Source organism: Heteronotia binoei, chromosome 2 (assembly GCF_032191835.1).
Source record: "Heteronotia binoei isolate CCM8104 ecotype False Entrance Well chromosome 2, APGP_CSIRO_Hbin_v1, whole genome shotgun sequence".
Classification (NCBI taxonomy): Eukaryota; Metazoa; Chordata; class Lepidosauria; order Squamata; family Gekkonidae; genus Heteronotia; species Heteronotia binoei.
The window spans coordinates 148,549,017-148,573,793 of record NC_083224.1 but is presented as its reverse complement, the minus strand read 5'-3'; the positions used below and the strand labels follow the sequence as shown (position 1 = coordinate 148,573,793).

Sequence of the window (24,777 nt, the reverse complement as noted above, 5' to 3'; positions counted from 1 at the left end):
TGCCACTGCTTCCTTCCTTCCTTTCCTCCCTCCCTCCCCTGCTGCTGCTACTTGAGAGACCACATGAATGAAAGCTGAGAGGCCAGGGCTGCCCCCTTCCACCTCTGTGATTTAAATTGTACAGGAGGGGTACCCAGGAGCAGGAACCTGAGTTGGGGCACACAACAGGAAGTCAGGGGGCAGGGCCCCCACAGCCCCCCTGTAGCTACAGGCCTGGCCAAAATCGTTGAAGCATCTGAAAAAGCTACCACTTCCTAAGTGGTAGCAAATCCCCACAGCACTTCCCTGTCACCTTTCCCAGCTGGGGAGCACATAGGAAGCGCTGCTCAGGTGCTTGAGTGGTCTGACCACTCCTCCAGAGTGCGCATAGTCTATCCCTGTCCTGGCAGCCGGCTGCACGCAGTCTGACCACCCCCAGTGTGCTTTCTCCTCTGCTGGCTCGGGATGGGAGGCTGCTGTCCCAAGCTGCCAGTCTAGATCCAGCCTTGTAGGGTCTGAAAAAAACAACATCAAAAATATGTGAAATCTTCCAGTTTACTTACTGCCTCCTATGCAGGATAGGCCAAAAGGGAAAGAGTGACAACACTGACTCCAAGATTCCAGGGACAAAGAACATTTGAAGAAGTCATTAGAAGTTTATAATTCTGTGTTGCAAAACACATGGAGCTCAACACAGTCCCTTTCAGCATTGCTGTTGTAAATTCTACTCTAGCACCTTAAGTGGATGCTGCTTGTTACCATTCTTACAACTAGTCTGTGGAACTGAGCAAGAAAAACAGGTATTCATTAAAGGAATCTTTCTGGAAGAAACATATTAATCCCTTCTTATACACTATACATCGGGGTTTACCCTAGAATGACGGTCTAAAAGAACAAAGCTAAAGCCAATAAAAGAAGATCTCAGCTTTGCAACTTCATAGGCAGTTGTGGCTCAAGTTCACTGCTGTTTAGTTACTTTTATATTAGCAGAGCTCCACAAAGGCCAGACATTTTCTTTGTGGAGAGGGGAGTCGCAAAGACAGTAGCTTGGCAGAGTTCTGTATAATTATTTGAAACCACAGAGTTAATATACATAGTGACTATTCATTTACAGTACAGTATCTCCACAGGAAAGGAGCAAGAATAATTATGCAATTAAGAAAAGTCTGTTAAATTTTATAATAGCTGCTCTAAACATTATTTCATTAAGCTACACACAAAGATAAGGGCTGTAATTCAATCATAGAAAGTGAAATGCAGAAACTGCCGCTCTTGCCTTTCACTGACTTGGTGAATCAGCCTCTCTTCTTTCTTTCTTTCTGTTTTTTTTTTACCTTGTTTGCAATACTTGTGATAAATGACTTGATGTCTAGATTAGTTGGGCAGCTCTTCTGACAGGGGGCATCTGCACACTTTAAGCACCTGGGGAAGAAAGTAAATGAGTTAAAGCGACTTACAGCACAAAATGCTGCCAACAGCATGCAATTTTTCTGTGTACCTGACAGAAGCTAATCAATCTAAAAATTAATAATGCTTTACTGTTTGGGCAGAGATGGAAAATGCTCCTGAGAGAAACACTATTATTCCCATGTCCCAGACAGGTAAAACAAGGCAAGCATCCCCAGAACAATGTCAAAGCCAAGCCACCCATAAAAGACAACTCCCTTATGAATCTGTGTTATGATTTTAATTGTGCAAGGAGGTATTCTTCTCCAGAGCTTCCAATGTATTTGGGGGAAAGTAATAAGCAGTTGTTCAGTGAATCAGCAAAAGTCATCAGGTTTGGCTTCTTTTAAAAAAATAATAACAGTTATTCTTCTTTCTATTCTGGGAATATTTAACGCCAACTGCTCAAACTCTATGCTGAATGCAGAATAATTAACATCAGTCAAGGTTTTTCTATTTATGTTCCATAAATATTAGTGAATGTATTAACCTGTATAGAGAAATTGACAGGTCAATGGCCAACAAAGGTTTGAAAAGTTGACAAAGATTAAAATTGGAACCAGAAAAAAGGGAAATGAAAAAATCTTAAGGCTTAACGCAGACCATAGCTGTGTTCAGCTGACTGTTAAAAACACACACAAACAAACCTATGACAGAGGAATTATTGATGACTTTTGACCCTGTCTTGTGACCAATCAGTTTCTACCAACTTTTTAATATATTTTTAAAAACCTTCAAAATCTGTGAACAGAGTGATGTGTGCAACACTGCAGACAACAAATGCCTCTATGAGACCACTCTATGACAAATATATTACTTGTCTCTGCAATCCTTGGGTAGTACACTATCACTGTTGCACATTTGCTACTGGATTTCCCAATGTGGGCATGTCAATCCAGTCATGAATGATTTATATAGAACAATGAGATCACAGAACCCAACAATGTGCAGATAGATACAGTCCGAGGACTGAAGACAAAAGAGCAACAAGGATTTGTTCCCCATTTTCTGTGATCATTCCAAGTCCAAATGATTCCTCTAATAAGAAGAAACCCCTTTCCTGCAGACCAAGCATCCTTTCTAGCACAGAAGAAGAGTGTAAGAGCTGAGATGTCAGTAACAAAGTCCTTGGGTAGCTTCAGGCAACCCATTACTCATTTTCAGCTCCCAAACCTGAAAAATGGAGGCTGTAATAGTACCTGTGTTACCTATTGTAAAGATTAGTGAAATACTGGAGGTGAAGCACTTCAAATACCTACCATGTTTTATATACATGTCAAGTGTTATTATTATTATAACTATAATGCATGTTCCCAGCTTGGTATCTGATCCTCTGGTGGATCTCCTCATTAACCCCGCACAAGTAGAGCATTAGGATTCGAAGGCAGGGATGAAATAATAAAACATAATGGGAACTGGGCAGTAAACTTAGATCGTATATTGCAGGCAGAATTTTTAATCCATACACAAAAGCTTTTTGTTAGTGATAGGTATTACACAGCTTATGCTATTGGATTTTACTTTGGACCAACACAATTATCTGCAACCTTAATTCATGTCCTTGTCCTTATTGGAGGTGCCTTAAAATGGCAGTAAAGGGCCACCTTCTGAGTAGATTTCATTCCTGTGAAACAACATAAGAAGAAAAATTATGGATGCTGGCTTTGAATAAGGAGAGGACTGTCCAATTGTGAGGAAAGATGTATATGGATAACTATTGTGTGGGCTCTTTTGTTATGGTCTTTGTCCTACAAAGTGGGAGTTGAATAAACTATAACTATTTTTAATGTGACTGCTGGATAGACAGCACTGAACAAACATCACATCAAGTGAATGTCTTAGATTTCAATTGGGAAAGAAAACATCTTATATTAAGAATTGACCAAGAAGCCATTTTAAGTGGTCTAGAGCATGTATAGATTATTAGGTGGTGTCATTATGCATCTTTTTTACCAAATAATATATTATCTCTCACTTTTTATTATTGAGCAGGCTCACAAATAACAGCTGTTGAAAATGTCAAATGTTAATGAGGCAGGGCAATGCAAACCTGAATTTGTGGCATTGGGTGGGGGGAGGGAGATGGGGTGGGAATGCCGTGAATATGCCAGTATAGACAGACTCTTATAACAACAGCATCTTCCAATTCTCAGAGCACTCCGCAGACTAAAGTGCATCAGGCTGCCATTAATCCCACTTATCACTCTGACAGCTCAGTAATTACACTACTGCTATAGCCCAGGTACTGCAGTTGTAATAAAATATCAACCGCTGTGCAGGATGCATGCTGGTGAGATGTTTTATTAAACTTGGGGGGGTAGATCATCAAGTGACATTAGTGTTGACCTATTTTTTTTCTATCTGACAATAAATTATCCTTTGACCATGCCATAATACATATTACTGAGTACATTTACTGTACCAAAACTGAAAATGGGGGGGGGGGAGTAGAGCATTCCAAAGAACCAAGCAAAAGACATCAGAGAGGCACACCAGAATGTTATTACCTAAATGGATTTAAGTGATTGATACTTCAAGAAATCACAGACATAGTTCTGCATTTAGAGGGAATATGCCAACAATTACTGAAAACTATAGGCAATATGAACTTCAAAGTGAAGTGTAATTTTTAAAAAGTTCATCTTCAAAGGTCCTCTTTTACTTCTCCAGCTGACTTCACTGTTATACATTTAAACTAAGACCTGTCTTAAAAGTAAGCAAGGTATTGGGTTGTAGCCTATCAGATTTTTCACTGTCTCAGCTGATCACCTTCTTCACTACAGCCTTTGTCCTTTTTGCTCACATCACTTCCTGCAATGTTCTGCAGAGAATTTATTATGGTCAATAGGGAACCCTCCTTGCTCTTTAATCTGATAGGATGAACACTGATAAGATCTTTTTCATCTACCAATAATTCACAAGAGATACAATCATGTCAAATTCTGCCCTCTCTATGGAAATATTTTAGCCACATATGAATGGATCAAATACCACAATTAAAGACACTGCATCTAAATTCAATTCCAGTGGTCTTCAACTATCCCACTGAGCTGCAAGAATCTGACAGGAAGTTACATTACAGGAACAGGGCTGAGTTATGATGTCACTAGTATCAAGGCTAGGACAATGGATAGCAGACCAAGGGGTGTGCACTTGGTAGATACTGAGCTGAATAAATACCCCCAAAATACCTTATCAGTCTTTCCGGGGTATTTATTGAGCTGAATGCAGATTAGACAATCTGATTCAGCTACCAAAGTAGCCATCCCCAAATTGTGCTACCTTTCTAGCAGCAAGATCCACAATTTTTCACTACTGGAAACATCTGGTAATGGCCGTTCTTCATTTAGGCCCCTACTTGTTATTAGTGGGCAACATATACCGTGTTTCCCCGAAAATAAGACACTGTCTTATATTTTATCAAAGATTTCAGGTTTTCATGGCTGGTGACATCATTAGGGTTTGTAGAATCTTTCGAGCTCAAGTGCCATGTTCTACTGGAGAAAGTTTTTCTTCCAGACGTTTCGTTCTCGGCTGCAGAGAACATCCTCAGTGGCGTTGCAGCCGGAGCAGACGCTCTGACCTTCTTGGCTGCTGTGCATTGAGTGAGGCCAGGGCTGCTGGAGAGCTGCTATTTCTAGGCTGGAGGGGGTGTGGTGAAAGGGCAATAGGTTTGTGGATGTGCCCATTGTTTGGTGGGGTTTCCTGGAAGGGTAGTGATAAGGAAACTGGCTGTTGAATGTGACCATTGTTCTGTGTTAATTGGTGGGAGGGTTGGAAGGGGTGTGAAGAAAAGGAAGATGGTTGTTGACTGTGCTGATTGTTCTGTGGAATGTACTGGTTGTTCTGTGAATTTCTGCAATTTATAGTCTGTAGGGTGTTTTGCAGAGCTGGATACCAAGATTGGTGGATGGAAATGCCTTCTTCCTTTCTGTTAAAGTTGTGCTGGTGTTTGTAAATCTCAATAGCTTCTCTGTTCACAGAACAACCAGTACATTCCACAGAACAATCAGCACAGTCAACAACCATCTTCCTTTTCTTCACACCCCTTCCAACCCTCCCACCAATTAACACAGAACAATGGTCACATTCAACAGCCAGTTTCCTTATCACTACCCTTCCAGGAAGCCCCACCAAACAATGGGCACATCCACAAACCTATTGCCTTTTCACCACACCCCCTCCAGCCTAGAAATAGCAGCTCTCCAGCAGCCCTGGCCTCACTCAATGCACAGCAGCCAAGAAGGTCAGAGCGCCTGCTCCGGCTGCAACGCCACTGAGGATGTTCTCCGCAGCCGAGAACGAAACATCTAGAAGAAAAACTTTCTCCAGTAGAACACGGCACTTGAGCCCGAAAGATTCTACAAACCCTAATGTCTTATATTTGTTTTTTCTCAAGAAGACACACTAGGGCTTATTTTCAGGGGATGTCTTATTTTTTATTAAGTATGATACAACAATCTACATTTATTCAAATACAGTTAAGTCATCTTCTGGAACATTGTCATAACTCTCCAGACCTGGAATTCCATCCTGAATTTATTGCGACGCCCATCACTAGGTCTTATTATAGGGGTAGGGCTTATATTTAACAAATGCATAGAAATCCTGCTAGGGCTTATTTTTGGGGTAGGTCTTATTTTCAGGGAAACAGAGTATCTCCAGGGGTTGTTTTGTAGAAAAATAGGTGGTGGAGCTCATTTGCATAACTCATTAGCATATGCCACCCTCAGCCAAAAGCAACCCTATGCAAGGAGACCCCTGGGCGAGCGAGGCGTGCTTTGGCTGGCTAGAGATCCAGCCAGCCTAAGCAGGCCTCGCTTGCCTGGGGGTCTCCTGGGCTGCTCCCCACACACAGTCAGAAGGCCAGCAAGCTACCTGCCACTCAAAATCACATAAGAAGTGGAGAAAGGGTGGTGTAGGCTTCTTCAGGGGTTAATGAGGGCTGCTGGGGGAGTGGCAAAGCTCCTGGTGGCTGGCTGGCTGCCCGCTCTCCTAATTCAGGGGTTGTTATGCAGCTGCACCTACTATTCAATGGACAAGGTAGGTGGGGAGGAAGAGGGGGAACCCTCAGAAAGGTTCAGGAGCTGCACTCCTGTGAGCTCCTGCTGAATCTGAGGCCTGTATATCTCCCTCCTCTACAAAGAAACACAAGCACCTCAGTAATTTGGTCAGACCTGGAACAATATGTTGAAGACTTCAGTGGACAGATGCTACTAGGAGTGGATTTTCATGCAAGAATTGGGTCCAATGACCACTTCCTCCATGAAAAATATAAAGTGCCTACAGTAGCTCCAGATGATTAATAAATTCACACCCATTACCAAAGATGGTAAGGCCAACTTTGCCAGATCCTGTCTTGTAAGTATGGCCAGAAGGTTAAACTTGCACATTATGAATGGATTCACATATGGGGACCACCCAGATGATCTCACATTTATATTATAGTCAGTGGGAACCTACTTCCACTTGTAAAAAACCTCCAGCTTCTACCCAATTTGGCGGGTGATCATTTACCTTGCCTCCTGCATTTGAATACACTGTCTGAGAGAATTCAGGAAACAACTCAGGTAAGACTTCTCAGGAATTTTGGAGAATGCCCAAAATGTTTTGATAAAGCCAGCAAAATTTCACAAAACAACTTTTCACTTTTGGCCACAACACGAGCACCACCACTGCTCAACAAATGGCAGCTTTTAGAGTCTTCTGAGAAGGTACTGCTACACAGCTGAAAACAACAAGATCAAAGCAGAACAAATCCTCTTACTGGGGGGGGTGGGGGGTGGGGAAAGCTGCAAATATTCACAAGAGGCAATGCTCATAAATGCTCAGAAATATTTACATTGTACTGTATAACAATATAATTACATCAATACTTTAACTTAAAAGGCACAAAACTGAAATAAGAATATACCACTGCAAACTACTAATAGGTTATATCAGCTTGTAAACCCAGAATCCACATTTCTAAATAAATTGTCTTTGCCACTGCTAATGGTACTGAAGCAATTATTGCATATGTAACAATAATGCATATATATAATATTACATATTAATTTTCAATAAGGGTGGATGTGGAATATACTTGAGCTTCCTAAATCATTGGTTAATTTTGTTGAAAAAAAACCCAGCCATCTGATTGCCTGAACTTTTTCACATTTGTACAAGAATGTGAAGAGAAGTAGCAGGCAGAGGAGAATATTCCCACCCACCCTGGTGTTTTATTTTTTTTTAAAACAAAATATGCCAGGGGTTGTGTGCCTCTGACTTCAGAGCATGAGTTCCCTTTCATCTGGAACCTTCAGTGTGCCTATGACTTTAGTGGCAGAAACAGACAGCAGGGAACCAGAAAAGGGATAGCACATGACTGGAAAATGTAAGAGCTACTAGACATACTTTCCGTTCTCCTCTTCATCTCCGCCCCAAAGGAAAAAAAACAACCCAGAACTTCCCTTCTGGCATGTACTCTCCAGTTCCCCATGGGATAATGCCATATACCAAGGTTTCCCAAACTTTTCTTTACCGTAGCCCAGTTATTTTTCACTTCTCCTTCGTGACCCACTAAAATATGGGAGTGGAGTCAAGAGATTTTGGGGGTGGAGCCGGGAGACAGGAAATGTCATTTCCTGTGGTGTCAAGGGCCAAGTGATGTCACTTCTGGGGCACACTGAACAAAAACACCACTTTTTTCCTGTGATGTCACTTTCAGAATGTCCACCAGTGGGGCCAGGGCATTAGAAGCCCTCCCACTGTTGCTTCCCCCCCTCCCAGCACCAAGAATACAGACAGAGCATCACTTGCAGGGAAAGAAAAAAAGAAGGGGGGGGGGGCAAAGGGAAAAAAAAGCCTTCCTCACCATCAGATGACCTCAGCCAGCAACAATTCTGCCCAGGGGTCGTCGTTTGATAAAAAGAAAAATAGCTACTGGAATGCCCACTCCCCACCCTTCACGGCTGAAAAAAGCACACACACACCCTTCTTTGCCGCCCAGGCCTCCCGGGGAAATCTCCCCAAAAGAACATACTGCAAGGCACAGGAAAGCTCATACCTTGAAGAACACTTCATGGGTCTAAATGCCAGTGGACAGCAGCTTTTCTCTCAAACACTGGGAGGGGGGGAGAAGGAAGGAGAGGCAGCCCAGCTCCTCTCTGCACAACACAGAGACTCCTCTCAGACTCTGCAGCCTGTGTCAGTCTTCAAGGCTAGCTTTTCTCTGCACAACAGAGAGACGGGGGAAGGAAGGAAGCAGAGCAGAGATCATGCTTTGCTGGGGGCGGGGCTAGCTTTGGCTTTTCTTGTGACCCGGTAGCGAGGCTTCCTTGGCCCGGTACCGGGTCACAACCCTGCAAATGGGAAACACTGCCATATACTGTCCACGTCATCTCAAATAGCTAGCAAAGTACAGCTTTCTTGATGGGAATAGATAAAGAAGGTTTGGAAAAAGGATGTCCAATAATATTTCTACTCAGTGGGATATACTGTTTTTCTCCACGTGCACTAGGATGCTAATCTATATATGCAAATAGCAGCATAAGAAATGTACAAATTTATTTAATAAAAAAATTCAAGACAGTTCTAACTACACTTGTCTCAACAACGAAGGAAACTGGAATCTAAAATAAAACCAGAGGTATGCCAATAAATAATCACATACCTTTTCATTTCCTCCGCCACTTGCTGAACTGCATGACACCAGACAATAATAACTGAAATATAGTATACAGAATGCTGTTGATTCAAGACTATGAAATGGTTTCTTGGAAGCGATCTGGTGGTGGCTTTATTACCCCTCTACATCTGCACATGACATGGAGATGTGCTGACAGAGAAGGCCAGTGGGAATGAAAGCACTGGCTCAACCTTTGTGTCAGTTTGCTCATTAGTTTGCATGCTCCCCTGCCTATGATCAGCAGTATTCAGAAAGCAGCATCTCCAGTCACAGGGTTGGATGGAGGGAGCTTATGCCTAGACACAGCTTCTGTAGGTCAGCGCTGCATTCGTCAGCAGGCAGGGAGTGGGGCAGTGCACTCATACCTGCTCTCCCTTTCAGGGCACTCATTCAGGAGCACTCATTCAGGAGGGCTACCCTCCAAGCCTCCAGGTCAAATTATAAGGTGTGCTTATTCAGGCTTTAAAAAAAATCTTATTCAAATAAGCCCTTGCTGCTGTTTTCTCCATTGTGCTGTGTGTTTTTTTTTTTAATATTTGGACTCGATGGCCTAATTTTAATTGCTTTGTTATCATTGACCATTTTGAGTTTTGGAGTAGTGATCTTTAATCTTGAAAAGGTTGCTTCAGGGCTTAGATATTTTTACAATCCCTCCCCATTACCACTGTTCTTGACATATAAAACCAAATCATGATGGAAAAAAAGGATCTTGGCATCTTCCTCAAAAACAGATCATGCAATACACTTTTTCCACTGATCATCAGACAAATTAGGAGAATACATGTGGAAAATGTGAAAGCAGGAAAGAAGAAACAGAGTTAAAATGACACTGAGAATACATGTGAGTTGGGAGGGCAGTATACCAAGAGAGCTCAGGTAGTAGGTACTTGCCTTTTCCTCTCAACACAAACTATCTGTCAGAATCCAGCTTCTATTCTTCCCTTAGGAGCCCTCAAAAATCATGTTTTCCATACACAGCCCCCGCACAGCCTTGAAATGCCTTTGCATTTACTTCCCCTCCAGCCACCATTCTGCCCCTTTCATACACCAGATGTCTCTTGCCTAAATTCTATTATTCTCTTCAACAACTTCCAAACCACATACTCCCCCAAGTGTTGTTAAAAAAAAAACACCTAGGAACATTGTGACTCTGAAGATGCTTTTTCCCTGAGGTATTGTCTCTCTCTGCCTCTTGGAGCCACAGCTAAATCAATGGAGATGGAGAAAGAAAATAACCTAGAGCACTGCCACTTCTTTAAAAATGAATAAATGCACATATATTCAATAAGAAGAACTTTTCAGTGTGTCTTGTGACTCAAAGCCTGGGGCATTTGCAAGAATAATACCTTAGGACATGTAGGAGGTCTCAGAAAACCCTATGGCAAATGAACTAATCATAGCCAATTCTACCAAGGGCAGACTTTTACTATTGAAATCTTCTACCACCTCCCTACCTAAAAGGAATGAAAAATATCTCATCTTTTCTTGTAATATCAAGGTGCAGGGCCAGAAATACCATGTATTTTCATGTTTAAAAGTACAGCTTCCAAATGAGAAGATCCTTGCTTGAAATTGTATATGTTAAAAATGGATGTTTTTAATAACACACACACACACACACTTTTGTTTTGTGAACTGCTTCAAGAGCATTTGCTGAGAAGCAAAAGAAAAAAGAAAAAAAACCTGAATAGAAATGAATTTAACACACCTACATGAAATAATTACAGTCAGACACACAAATACAAAAGGTATATTATTTTTAAACATTTTATAACTATTAACTTGCATTAGCAACATATTTGAACAATGTTATTTTGTTTTGGCTGTATGTTGCATTTCAATGCTGTGGAGACAAGTGAAGCCAGGATGTTTCATTTTGTTGGTACCATGAATCATTGAGAATACTATTAACATGCTATGGAAGCCATTGCACTGTGCTTTGGCCCCTGACAAATCAAATTTGCAAACAGGTACATGATATCAGTGGAAGTAGAAATGTTTAAGAGGCGATAAAACAAAGGCAGAGTAGAAGGAGGGAGAAGATGGTCTGTATTCAGCAGCAGTGAATCTCTTAGCTGATCAGGCCTGTGAACAAACCAGACACCTTCTCGAGAGTATCACCTTAACTATTTTGACCCTGTTGGACAAAGGTATAAGTTCTGTATCATGATCCACAGCTATTGTTATTATACACCCAACTGCAAACATGTCATAACAGACATCCGGGCCCAGACAGTATATGCCACGCCCTTTTCAGGCCTGGTAGAATGGAGGGAAAAAAATTAAATAACTTGGGAAAAACTTAAAACAATATCTATGTAGGTTCTTTTGGTCAAGCTTATTGTCAGGTCCCAGTTCTACAGAATAAAGGACCAAAACTTATGGAAAAATATATACAATTTATTTACAGAAAGGGAACACAAAAAGGGATATAGAAATCAAGTAAAATAAACACAATATGCACAGAGGAACACAAAACAAAACCTAAGGCAGTTAGCCAACTTTCCTCCACACTGGACTGTACAGCCTACTTTAGCTAGTTACCTATGCTTACTCACTGACGCTCTCATGTAAGGGCCACATCACCAGGAGACGTCGCAAAGTCCCATCTTCCTTGATCCTGTTGTTCTGTCATGATGATGATGTCTGAAGACTTCTATTGTTGGTGGGCACCTAGCCTGAATATATTCTGGCAGGTCAATTGGCTACCCAATCACTGACGTGATCTAATTAGGGAGCTGTCATCTAGCCTTGGATTTAGATGTTGAGCTGTCAAAGCTAGATGTTGAGCTGTCAAAGCTAGATCAAAGCTAGACCTGTCACCTTGGTCTGACCCTACAGGTGTGACAGATAACCTAACTTTAATTAGGTAAGTGCCTGTTATCTCAGTTATATGCTGGTGCATATCCTGGTATACTTACATGCAAACAAAGACATTGAATTATTTATTTATTTATTTATTTTATTTGAAATTTATATCCCGCCCTTCCCACGAATGGCTCAGGGCGGCTTCCAACAATTTAATCAAACATAAAATTTAAACAATATTAAGTATAAAACAATTAAATATTTAAACAGTTAAAACTTTAAAACAGAATATTGTGAATGACACAAACACTTAGATGGATTACAGTTTCTTGACATTCTGAAGGCCCTGATACATAAGTTATAACCTCTATGCTTTCCCCACACCATGGTCTTGAAGTGAACTGGGATCCTGTGTGTGCCAGATACTTCATACAGTGGAACTCCCAAAACCTTGCATGAGGTGGCTCTGATGATGTTTCCCAAAATCTGGTATCTCCTGCTCTGTTCCAGAAATGTTATAATGAAACTAAATAGGAGGGATGGGCCTATTGGAAATACCCACACCAGTTTCCCATCTTTCCCTGATTTAGTCCCACAGCATTGGTCAAGTTTTCAAACTGCAGATAAGACAATAAACCAGTTCCTGGAACCTATCAGTTGGTCTGCTATTCTGGGCTTGACTGAATTAACAGTAACCACAGCTTGTTTGTGCAAAGAACACCAAATGTCAGAGGGAAAGTCTGAAGCCTAGCCTTTTCCCTGATATACTTGTTTATTGTACAGATGAATGTTTTCACAGGGAAAGAATTCCATCTTATGAGCCCCCACCTGCAATTAGAAGTAGTACAGTAGTTTAGCCTCCCATCTAAACTACTCTGTGTAATGTATTGTACTGCCCTTGAAGACAGTTTGGCTGAAAATGGAACAGCCAAGGAAATATCTGATATTAGGCACAGGGCTGTGGACCAACATCCCGCTGGAGATGCTCCAAAGGATATTAGGCATAGAGAATATATTCTACCCATCATGGCCCTGAAAAACATGTTAATAAATTTAAGCTTTAGTTGTATATGGTAACAGATTATGATATTTTCGCGGCTTTGCTATTTTGGGCTGTGGTATATTAGTTTTACACAACTTGTATTTGTATTTTGAAGTTTTGTGTTCTATTCTTCTATTGTAATTCAGGTTGAGAATGCTGATGAAACCGTGAGTCAAGTAACCAACCACCACCACTGTAATCTAGACTCTGATGTTCATGTGGTTCTTCTCACGGATTCTGCCCTTTCCCCAGGATTATCTCATTCGTTCATTATTGGAGTGACATGGTATGGTGCTGCAGGTTGGTAATTCTGTAATTTAGGCTCTTAGCCTTACTCTGACACAAAGCTGAACTGCCCACTAAGCAGCTAAGCAACTTCCAGCTTCCCAGGTAGCTTTTATCTCAGAGGCAAAGGAGGTTACAAGTTGCTCCTGTCTGGCAAGAATCTCAAGCAAGAGTAAAATAAACTGTACTATTTCCAGATACCTTGGATAGCCATGCATTTGAAACGTGCTACTGACAAAACAAATTATCAATAGAAGCAAGAGTAAGAAGCTCTCAAGGTCTGAAGAGCATAGAGCTACCCTCAAACTCTTGAGACTCATCCATGGTATATATTCTGGCCACAAAACCCACGATAGTAATTAATACACACAACTTTCTTCTGAAGGATTAAATTCAACAGGTACATTTATGTTGCGCTTGGAACACCTTCTCATTCTGCAGAGATCTGGCTTGCATAACAATGTGCAAACCAAAATCCATCAGACATCATTATATCTGTAATCTGTATTTTTCTAATAAACCTGCTGTGGATCCAAGTGAATCAAATTAAATGTGATTACCCAAACAGAAGTGCTAAATGAAGAATTATAAGGGATAAATCAAAAATCGTGATCATGAAAATGAACATGACTTCCAATAATCTAATTATTTTACAGAAGAAACAAGTCCTGAGTGACAATACTTGGTCAGTTCACCTGTGCAGAATGCACCACTCAGGAACCTGCAAAGTCACATTACAATACCCTGAGCCAATTATAAAAGCCAAGTGCTTCTTTTTGGAAGTGCATCCTAATGCAGTTTTACAATAGTACTGGGGGACGGGGGGAGGAATCAAAACTATTGTTTTGTTATAAGAATGCAGCAACTATAATTTCATCTATTTTAACCCAGATTTTTCAACAAGTGTACCTGGAAGCGTCAAACTGAAAACAACAGAACTTGATCCAGCTAGTTTAGGATTTGATTATTTTCATCCAGAAAAGACCATTAGCCAATTTAAGAGAAATACAAAGGCATCACAAGTAAATGCATGGGTATGTTCAGACTTAGTTAACAGCTAATTATAACCAGCTGGCCAGAGAGGTACCACGTTTAGAAATATTTTAAACATTACAACTATTAAGGAAATAAATATATCACTACATCTATCATGCATTTAAGGAAGTACTCATTTTGATACAAAAGTGATTCAATTTATATAATCAGCAGAAACAAGAAGCAACGCTTTTTCTGGAGTATACCAATTCTGGCAGCAGATGGTAAGAGAGAGAATGATCTTTCATTGCGGGGGTGGGGGGGAGAGTCTCCCATAAGCTATAAAACAAGAATGTCAAAGGGGATGATTCAGCATAGTTAATATTCTATTTGCAGGAAGGTTTCTTCCCCCAACACTGAAACATACACTTGCTGCCTGAAGTGGTACAGTCCAGGAAAAACTCCCCCCTCCCCAATTCTGTTGAATATGGAAACTAGTGTTCAGTGTGAGACAAATTCTGCATCTCTATGTCCTTGATGTGATATCATATCAGTTGCCACATATTTCAGTAAGTATGAAGCCAGGTGGTAGCTTGACAGGTGGAATAAACTTGGCAAAAATTACAAACTGAACTTGGTTATACTACCCCCATGCAATCAGCATCTTAGAAGGGGCTTACTTAGCAAAGCATCAGCACAAGTATAGGGCCATCTAGGGTATCTTTGGACTCCAAACAGTGATCTGGAAAACCTTATTCATCATCACAGTTGCTGTTTCACCACTGAACACATAAGAGCTCTGGTTTAACATACACCTCTGGGATCTGAACTGCTATCATGAAGTAGTCTGACTCAAATGTACATAAATGCTATATGTGAATCCAATACATATGCATGTATACACATATGCTGAACAGCCAAACTAAATCCATTTCCAGCCGCAACATGTCTCTACATTTGTTGCATACAGCATTCCAGTGACCAAACCCAGCACTCTTGCTTCAAACTGCACTAAAACTAACAGCCATTTTAAAAACTTCACGCTGATGTTCCCCAGAAAAGTGGCCACCTCCACATAGGAGACAGCTGTTACATGATGTTCAATATCCTTTTAATCCTCTATAGACCTTAGACAGAATGGGTTGACAGAACTGACAGTTTTTATTACAGCTTTCCTAGTACACAATAATCTTCTTTCACCTGGCCTATTCTCCCAGTAGTGTTATAAGACTTTTGACTTATATCAAGGCATCACTCTGAGCCTGCTTAGGAGAGGAGAAATTATTTTTATGTGCTGCGACCCATATGCTGTGCAAATTAGCTTTTCAAAATTTGGAACACCTGTTGTCTGGTTAGCTTAATGCCAACGAAATTCCTTAAGGACTCAATTGTGGAAGGGGGGAAAAAAGCATACCTCTTCCACAAAACATTCCTGCACTGGAGTGAACCTGTATCTTTTACAGCCTATTTACAAAGATATATTGTTCTTCACCATGCACCAAGCAGCAATAACCCATTTCCAGTCATTTCCATTTGCAGAAAGTGTTATTTAGTGTACACATTTAGTCTATTTACCACCACAATGAGCAATGATAAAGCCCGGAACAGCAGAAATGTAAAATAGTAAATGGTATAGTCTCATTGTTTAAAAATCTAGAAAGGACTGATTACCTTATTGCAATATCATTAATATTTTTCTGTCCATTCCTGCAGCCTAGACATACAATAACAAAAAAGACAAGCATAGTCCTTAGAATTATTCAATACTTTCTGCAACAACAACAGAAATGGGCATTTCATAATTGCTTAAGAAATAAGAAATTGAAATATAACATCCGATAGCTCTGCTGAAATGTTTCATAGTTAATTTCACCAAAGTCTTAATAAAATGACCTTTTGCAGCGTTTGTAAGATAGCCCTATATACTGTTTCACTTTAAGATTTGTGTTCTTTGAGTTCTGTGTAACTTAAAAACTTTGTATGCTCCTATGCCAAAAAAGAGATGAAGAGGGATAGAAAATATCAAGTGTAATGAAACTGGGGGATGGGGATTTCTACTGAAAGAGGTTGTGGTGGTACCACTCTTGAAAAAACCAACTTTGAATCCTACTGATCCTTCCAATTACTGCTCAGTTTCAAACTTATCATTTCTGTATAAGGTAACTGAGAGAGCAGTAGCCAAGCAGCCCCAGACATTCCAGGATGACACAATGCCATTGGACCCATTCCAGTCTGGTTTTCACCACGAGACCGTGCTGGTTATTCTGACAGATGATCTCCACAGAAGCTGGATCAAGGCAGGTCACTGCTGCTGCTGTTACTCAATCTCACAGCAGCATTCAACATGGTGGATTACAATCTCTTGACCCACTGCCTCACCAGCATGGGAGTTCACGGGGCAGCCCTGGAATGGCTTTCCTCATTTCTCCTTGGTTGGGGACAGAGGATGGCACTGGGAGAGGGTGTCAATAGGGGACTCCTTAACATGTGGGGTTCTTCAGGGGGCAATTATCTCCCCAATGTTGTTTAACATCTATATTTCTCCCCTCGCTCAGCTAGGGGTGCCATCAGTATGCTGATACCTATTGATTGACAGTCACCCAGATACCACCCCACATAATTTAGCCATGGGTTTGGAGGCTGTGGTGGGATGGCTAAAAAAGAGCTGGCTGAGACTGAATCCAACAAAGACAGAGGTTCTGTGGCTGAAAGAGGGCTTCAAGGACGGTGCACAAATTTCCCACTCTTGACAGGGTGCCACTGTTACCAGCGCAACTCTTTAGGACTTTGGGATTCGTCCTGGGTACCTCCTTATCCACTGAGGCTCAGGTCATGAATGTTGCTAGGCTGGCATTTTTTCAGTTATGTCAAGGGCAACATCTGGCCCCTTTCTTGTTGTGCTTCAACCTAGGTACCCACAGAACAGCCAGATAGCTTAAACTGGAAGAAAAGCAGAGCACTGACTGCTGGACTAAAGCTTAAACTGTGCATTTGCCTCCAACAAAAGGAAAAAGCAATGAAGCTTGGCTAAATAAAACACTGGACACACCATCATGGTCCATTTTGCTTGGGAAGGAAGGAAGCTATTCCTTTCTCCAAAAGGGGAAGGAGTATCCACCTTTGAAGACTTCCTCAGAAAGTAACCCCCACTGACCACTAAAAATAAAACTGCATATTGGCAGCATTCTGATAGAACAACAAAAAAAACAAAAAACAGGTAAGGTTAATCCAGAAAAAAACTGGTTAACAGTAACCAAGACTCAAATAGCAAAATAATGTACCTACTGAATAAAGAATAGATTACAGGTTAATGGATGAGAGAAACCATCGCGGAGTTGCAGAATACAGATCGAAGCCAACGATATATTTCAAATAATACTAGGAGAATCTTCTACAAGCAAACAAACCTCCAAAGTAAGTCTAGTATTTTTTTCCCTTCAGAAGAAGAGGACATTGAAATGTCCAGGATGATGCCAAGCAGTTAATTCCAGTCAGAGAAAGACTTTGGTCCACCAGTCTTTATGAAGAGAATTAAACCATTTGCTGCAGAGACTCACCAAAGCAGAAGTCATCCAATTCTTAGCCATTTTTGACCTGCTTGTCACTCCCTGCTCTTCCTTGGCCTCAGAAACACAAAGAAAAAAATGGTGCCACTCAGGGTTGCCAATCCCCAGTTGAGAGCAGAGGATCCCCTGGTTTGGAGGCTGTTACCCAACTTCAGAGTTATCAGAAAGGGGATGTGTATGTCCATTGGGCACTCCATCATACCCTATGGAGACCCGTTCCATAGGGTATAATGGATCCTTGTGTGTCTGGGGTTTAGGCGGGGCTGTTTTTTGAAGCAGAGGCACCAAATTTTCAGCACAGCATCTGGTGCCTCTCCTCAAAACACCCTCCAAGTTTCAAAAAGATTGAACCATTCTATGAGCCCCAAAGGAAGGTGCCCCATCATCCATTATTTTCAAATGGAAGGAAGGTGTTTAAATAGTGTGCAGTCCCTTTAAATATAATGGCCAGAAATATAATGGGTGTAATATTTGGAGAATTTTAAAGTTGCCACCATCATCATATTCACTGTCATACAGGACTGCGAGTTAGTATTTGGATAGCATTTTTAAGACTTAAGAAAAATGCAAGCCTGACTCACCACCACAGACCTGCCAGGCTGTTGTAGCAGTCGACCTTGATACTCTCCAGCAGCTGCCTCTGCTCATCCATGAGTCTGGTCACGTTTCTGGCGGAAGCAGCAGAGGTGGCCTCAATGCAGCATTCCTCCTGAGCCAGCTTGTCCAGGTTCACAGCACCAACCCCCTGGTTCCTGCCCTGTGCAGCCTCCACCCCTGCTCCTGCTGCCCAGGACACAGTGCTCATCATCCACCATCTGGCTGCTGGAGTTCAGCTTCCCCATGGCAGATGAGCTATTCCTCTTCATGCCTGCCGTTCCTTTGCTCCTCCTGGCTCGCACAGCATAGCATGGCATCAGCAGCAGGGTCAGATCCAGCAGTTGATGACAAGCCTTCTACTTGGATCCCTCCCTCTCCTTCCTTGTGAGAGGACTTAAAGGGCAGTGCAGCCTCTTGGCTTGATGGGGCTGGTGCCTCCCCTTGGCTCAGCTGGGCTGTTGGCTCCATTCTTCAGTTGCCAGAGAAGCACCACTGCCTTCCGCAACCTGCAGGGCATTTGGCTGGCTCCCCTGTTGGGTGATGATGGGGGTGGGCAATAACCCAGAAGAAGCTGCTGCCTGCACAGATGTGGGCTAGGATCATGAGATGAGGTGAGGTGAGGAGCTCCCAGCCTGGGTTTGTGGAGGGAGGGAAATGTATGAGGTGACATAGACAAAAAAGGAAACACACACACAAACTGACCCACATATAAACCTAATAGGTCTTTTTGTGAGCCGGAACTCTGGCCAACCTAGCCAGAACGCTGGCCAAGCCAGCTGGAATGATATTCTGGTGTGTTCTGGCTCAAAAAAAGCCCTGGTTTTTTACTTCCTCACTAAAGATGCAGCTGTGTCTGAAGCAATGTTCCCTCTAAACTAAGTTAGTGTGACCTAGCTGACAGATTTTTAGCCTCTAGCTCACACATTTTTGTCTTAGCTCAGGAAGGATAACCCCACAGCACACTAATTTATGCAGTAGCTCACAACTCTAATGACAGTAGCTCACAACTTTAATGTCAGTAGCTCACAAAGTAGAATTTTTGCTCACAAGACTCTGCAGCTGTGACTTCCCTATATAAAACTATTTAAAGGCCTAGTAAAGTTTTTTCTAAGTGTTTGTGCACTGCTTGGGATTGGGGCACATTCATTAATTAACACATGAAGAATCAACATTTGCTTTCTCCCCACCCCCTCAGGTATCATAGTGCATCCGTAAAGCATACCAATGCACTAATATCAGCTGAATTTTATTTTGCTCTCTAGATTTGTTCTAGCTCTAGTAGAGAGAAATAGGAACAGTAAGGGTTGCCGAACAGGCCATAACAGCAAGATAAATGAATGACTTTCTGCTTTATATTCAGGTGCAAGACACTCCATGGGGAAATCACCAATCCTCCTTGGAATCAAATAGATTTCTTTCAGCAATTGATTTGGTCATGGAGCAAACCACCATAGGAAATCATATTAATCCCACAATCTGATCACATTCAAAATATACTAGAAGACTGCCATGTCTGATTTCCCATCATAATCCGCATGATACTTTGAAGTTCCAAAAACTCAAGCAGGGAGAATAAAAGGCATTATTTGCCTTAATAAATGTCTTCAAATGTGCTCTAAACTTTATGCACACCACACATCAGTAGATATGCTGCTTTTCACACACACTTAGGTCCTTTACACTTTACTGTTCTAAACCAGATGTTACTCGTTATTGGCCTGATTTCAAGTAAAGCAATATAGGGATGGTGGTTTCATACAGCAAATTTCCTTCCATGAAAGCTGTATTTGAAGTGCTCTGGTCACTTCAAAAAGTGCTGCTTTTTCCTGCCTTTTTTTGCTGTGCAATCTTCTTTCTTTGGACTCTTAAAATGTTCTAAGGTGTGCGCTATAGTGTTAAATGTCTGTAGCACTGAAATGTAATAGCAGCACCATTGAGATGCATTGACTCAATAGAGTCAGTGTTATCAATGCATCTCAATGGTTCTGCTATAGCTCTTCAGTGCCACAGCAGTTTAGCGCTATAGCACTCATCTTAGAATGTTTTTTAAAAGTCCAAAGAAGATTGCATGATGAAAAAGGGTGGGGAGTGGCATTGTAGGAAGTACTATGGAAATTTTAAACAGCATACCATAACAATTAATAAGTGCAACGAAGGGATTTAAAACAGAAAAAAACAGTTTCCGTCAAAAGCAGCTTAGTCACACTTTGCTAAGCTGACACAAGTGAGTTTGTATGAACAAGTAAATAAAATTCTGCTAGTAGCCAGTTACTAAAATAGGTCTGTCTGAAATGACAGAAAGAGTCCATTAGCAGCCAGTTACTAAATTGGAATAAAGAAGCAGTTTGAAAAGAGTCTTAATAATGCACTTTCAGTGCACTTTACAACTGGATTGCACTGTGTGAAATAGCAAAATCTACTTGCAAGCAGTCGCTGAAATGGATTGAAACTGCATTATTTTGCATTTGCGATAGGGCCTCAGTCTTTGTGGTGGGTATAGCAAGTCCTAAGCCCTTCAAAATCACCTTGTAAAATTTAAAAAGTTCTCCTATATTTTAAAAGGCTCTCCTTAGCTGTTGAACATCAGAATTCCAAGTTAACATGGAATTCATGGTTAACATGGATCTCATATTTCATATCACCTCCGGTAAAACATAACGGATGCCTATTGTTTCAGTGATGTAGCTTCATTAAGGTTTTTACATCTGAAATTCTGCTTTGCTAAACAAAAGCTATACACCATAATTTAAGTGCTACTAGCATTAGACAAGAAAGACACCACTGACTCTTCCCAAAGTCAAAAGGCTTGGTTAGATTAAAATGTGTTCAAAAGATGGTCAGCGTGCAGCCTGCACCTTCATCTTTGCACTGAGACACCTTTAAAAAGGGAAAGCGCACTTTGCCTTTAGGCCTGGCCAAAGTATAACTTTCAGATTACCCAGAAAAGGAAAAATGTATAAGCCAATTATCCTCTGTCTAGTTCTGTGTTTGCAGTTAGGGTCCCAAAACTCATGGCAACAGGAAGAAAAAAGATGTTGTTGTTATTTTGCTAGCAACATGACTATACAAATTTAAATTGGGACATTATGAAATGGTTGGCAACGTGTCTAAAGTCAAAAGATTCTCTCTTGTTTTCAAAGAGATACCAACGGTAGTTTACTTCACAAAAGTAAAAGCAAGCTTTTGGAAATAAGAGAGAACAAATGAAAGTCTTGGGTTTTGGGTGAATCCAAAAGTCATTATTTTAATGATACATGTGTTCTTTTATTCTCTCCTCCTAAATCACCATGAAACTTTTGAGATAATGTGTGCCTGTGTAATCTCTCTGGAATTTATTGAAGCTATATATTGTCACCTGTTCACAGTTTTGGTTTTCATTAGAAGTTATCTCTCTCTCTTTTCCCCTTGCCATGATTCTTAAAGTTTTTCCAATGGTGTTCAAAATATCTGTGAGGCAGCATCACTTGCCAAATGTGTGTGTGTAGGGGGGGTGGGGGAAGAAATCAGTACTTTCACCTTCAGGTGTGGTGGTGACAACTCTAGGCATTTACAGCCGCAAATATTGTGGCTTTTGAGCTGTTGTTTTTCAAACATGCAACCTGTAAGATTTTCAGCATCTACATCTGTAAATGCTCACTTCCCAGTTTGTATGACAGACATAAATACCTGATGTGTCAGGTGCATACCTTAGGTTAATGTCCAATTTCTATTTTTTTTATTAAAGCATCACATTTATGTTCATCTGGTAATCCACATTTTCCTTGCATACACTCAAAGCCCTGAAATATAGCTGCAAAAGTATTCCTGTGTGACTGGAAAGAAGTGAATTCATGATATCTCAGTACTAATCAATGTGTTCTACGTGGGCAGATTTTCCTTCAAATCAAACAATTTAAAACAAGATGGCACTAAAATACTAATAACCCAAATCTCCTTCAGTATTTTACAGGAAATGGTCAATATCCTGAATCATTTTTTTTGTCAGATGGTGATGATACTTTGTTGTACAGCAGTGACCCATAAGTAGTAAGCAGCTAATGGACAGGTACCAGAAAGCAGAGGAGACCAAGATGGTTCAATGCCCACTGCCTTACCCAAAGGCCTGGCAGAACAGCTCCATCTTACAGGCCCTGCAGAATCATAATAGTTCTCACAGGGCCCTGATCTCTAAAGGGAGCATAAGGTCGAGAGATCATAAAGTTCCTGGCCTTGGATGAGGTTAAGCAGATGTATCCTGGGCCAGGAATTTCCAGGAGATGTTGGTCTACAGAGTGCAAGACTCTCCAGGGCACATATGGGGAGAGATGGTCTGTAGATAAACTGTTCCTAGACTGTGTAGAGCTAGACAGACAGGGCCGGCAAAGCGTGTCCAAGAAGACTGAAGGGACATTGGTGCAGGGTGCAGTGTGGAGCGCCAGAAACACTAGCAGTGGGCCTGGCACCAGAACCTTGAACCAGATACTCTATTGACAGCCAGTGCAGTTGGTGGAACACCAGCCAATTGCGTGCCTGCAGAAGCATCACCATCAGCAGGATTCTGCACTAGCTGCAGTTTCCATGAGTTACAGTAATCCAACTGAGTTACAGTAATCCAACTTGGCAGTGACCACTGCATGGATCACTGTAGCTAAGTCCTGAGAGTGATATAGGGAACCAGTTGCCTGATCAAGTGGATCAGTTCACATTGGAACCAAAAGAAATCTGTCTTTGGTCACTCTCAACATGCTATGTCAACATGAACTCACCATATATGCAGATTTACACTGAAAGCGGAGTTCTCAAAGAGGTTACGTTTTTAGGCAACAGTCACCATTTTTTAAACTGAGGGGACTTTCAAAGGAGTGTCTCGTATAGCCCTGGGAGTCCAAATAAAAGAAATCAAAAATTGCCCCCCCAGTAGCATAATGAATCCCAGAAGGTGGTGGTGATAAGCAAATGGTTAGATGTCACATCAGATTAGATTGCCAATCCCCAATTGGTGGCAGGGGATCCCCCGGTCTGGAGGCCCTCACTCTACTTCAGGATTATCAGAAGTTGTGGGGGAGAAGGGAAATGTCTGCCAGGCACTCCCTTATACCCAAAGAGACTGATTCCCATAGGGTATAATGGAGAATTGATCTGTGGGTATCTGGGGCTCGGGGGGGGGGGGATGCTGTTTTTTGAGGTAGAGGCACCAAGTTTTCAACATAGCATTTGGTGCCTCTCCTCAAAACACCCCAAGTTTCAGAAAGACTGGACAAGGGAGTCCAATTCTAAGAGCCCCAAAAGAAGGTGCCCCTAAACATTATTTCCAAATAGAAGGAAGGCATTAAAAAGCCATGCAGTCCCTTTAAATGTGATTGCCAGGACTCCCTTCAGAATTAAATTGTTCTTGTCACACCCTTGTTCCTGGCTCCACCCACAAAGTCTCTTGGCTCCATCTCTAAAGTCCCCAGATATTTCCTGAGTCAGACCTGGCAACCCTACATCAGACTGAAAATGGGAAAGAAAATAATTTAAAAGCAAACTGCAATAGTTGAACATAAGAGCTCAGTGGAATCACCACACAAGCCCAACCAGACCACTCTCAACCTATTCATTGCAAAATCTATGTGCAAAGCAAAAGGATGACACAATGCCCAAGTTATCATTGTCGCTCCAGTGTAAGCCTACAATAGAGCACTATGTAGCCTGGCCTGCACTTGCACAGTACCCAATATGTGCCTGTGCAGAAGACCACTAATTGAATAACAGTTACAGGTAAAAACTACTCTGTTTTCATTCGATATAATCATATAAATGGGTAAGTCATCGCTGGGCTTGTGAGAAACACATGCTTTGTGCACAGGTAGTACCAAGTTCAGTCTTTGACATCTCCTGATCCCAATGGCCACTGAGTACAAAATCCAATTCTAAAATAATCTGGAGTTTAATTCTACTGCTACAGACAAGAAATGAGATGTGGTGCTGTCGATTTCTGTTTATTTTGACAAGGAAGATCATGTTATACACAATACAGAAAGAAGGGAATGCCTGCCTGTCCGCCTGCCTGAAGAGGGACTCCCCAGACCGCACAGTATGTTGATGGCAGGTAGATAGCTTGTTGGGTTTAAATATTTATGATACTTGGTGATTGTTTTTTGTTATTTTTGATATGGTTGAGTCCTCACTGAGTAAAAAGCATACCCAAATACACAGCCATTATAGGACATTCTTAATGCAATATATTTTAATGTTCAGGTGAAAAAAATTAAGCATGGCTTTTATTTTCAGAATGTTTATCTCATTTAAAAAAATGCCGAGAAAAAAAAAGAATACAACTCTTTTTAGAATATTATGGAAATCTTATTTTAGACTGCATTTCCATGCAGTCTGCTATGACATTTGTGCTGGTGTTAAAGGGGATTATTCCTGCTTTAGATTTCTTCCTG

General features: G+C 41.3%; 1 protein-coding gene across 5 annotated transcripts in view; it reads right to left on the bottom strand.

Annotated features, from left to right (window-relative positions):
* Positions 1–24,777, bottom strand: part of DPYD (dihydropyrimidine dehydrogenase) — an 833,908-nt gene that overhangs the window by 613,728 nt on the left and 195,403 nt on the right. For all 5 annotated transcript variants that reach the window (XM_060232210.1, XM_060232211.1, XM_060232213.1 and 2 more), the window contains one exon: positions 1,314–1,401. In XM_060232210.1, coding sequence (XP_060088193.1) covers positions 1,314–1,401 — 88 coding nt within the window. The remainder of the gene's footprint in view (positions 1–1,313; positions 1,402–24,777) is intronic.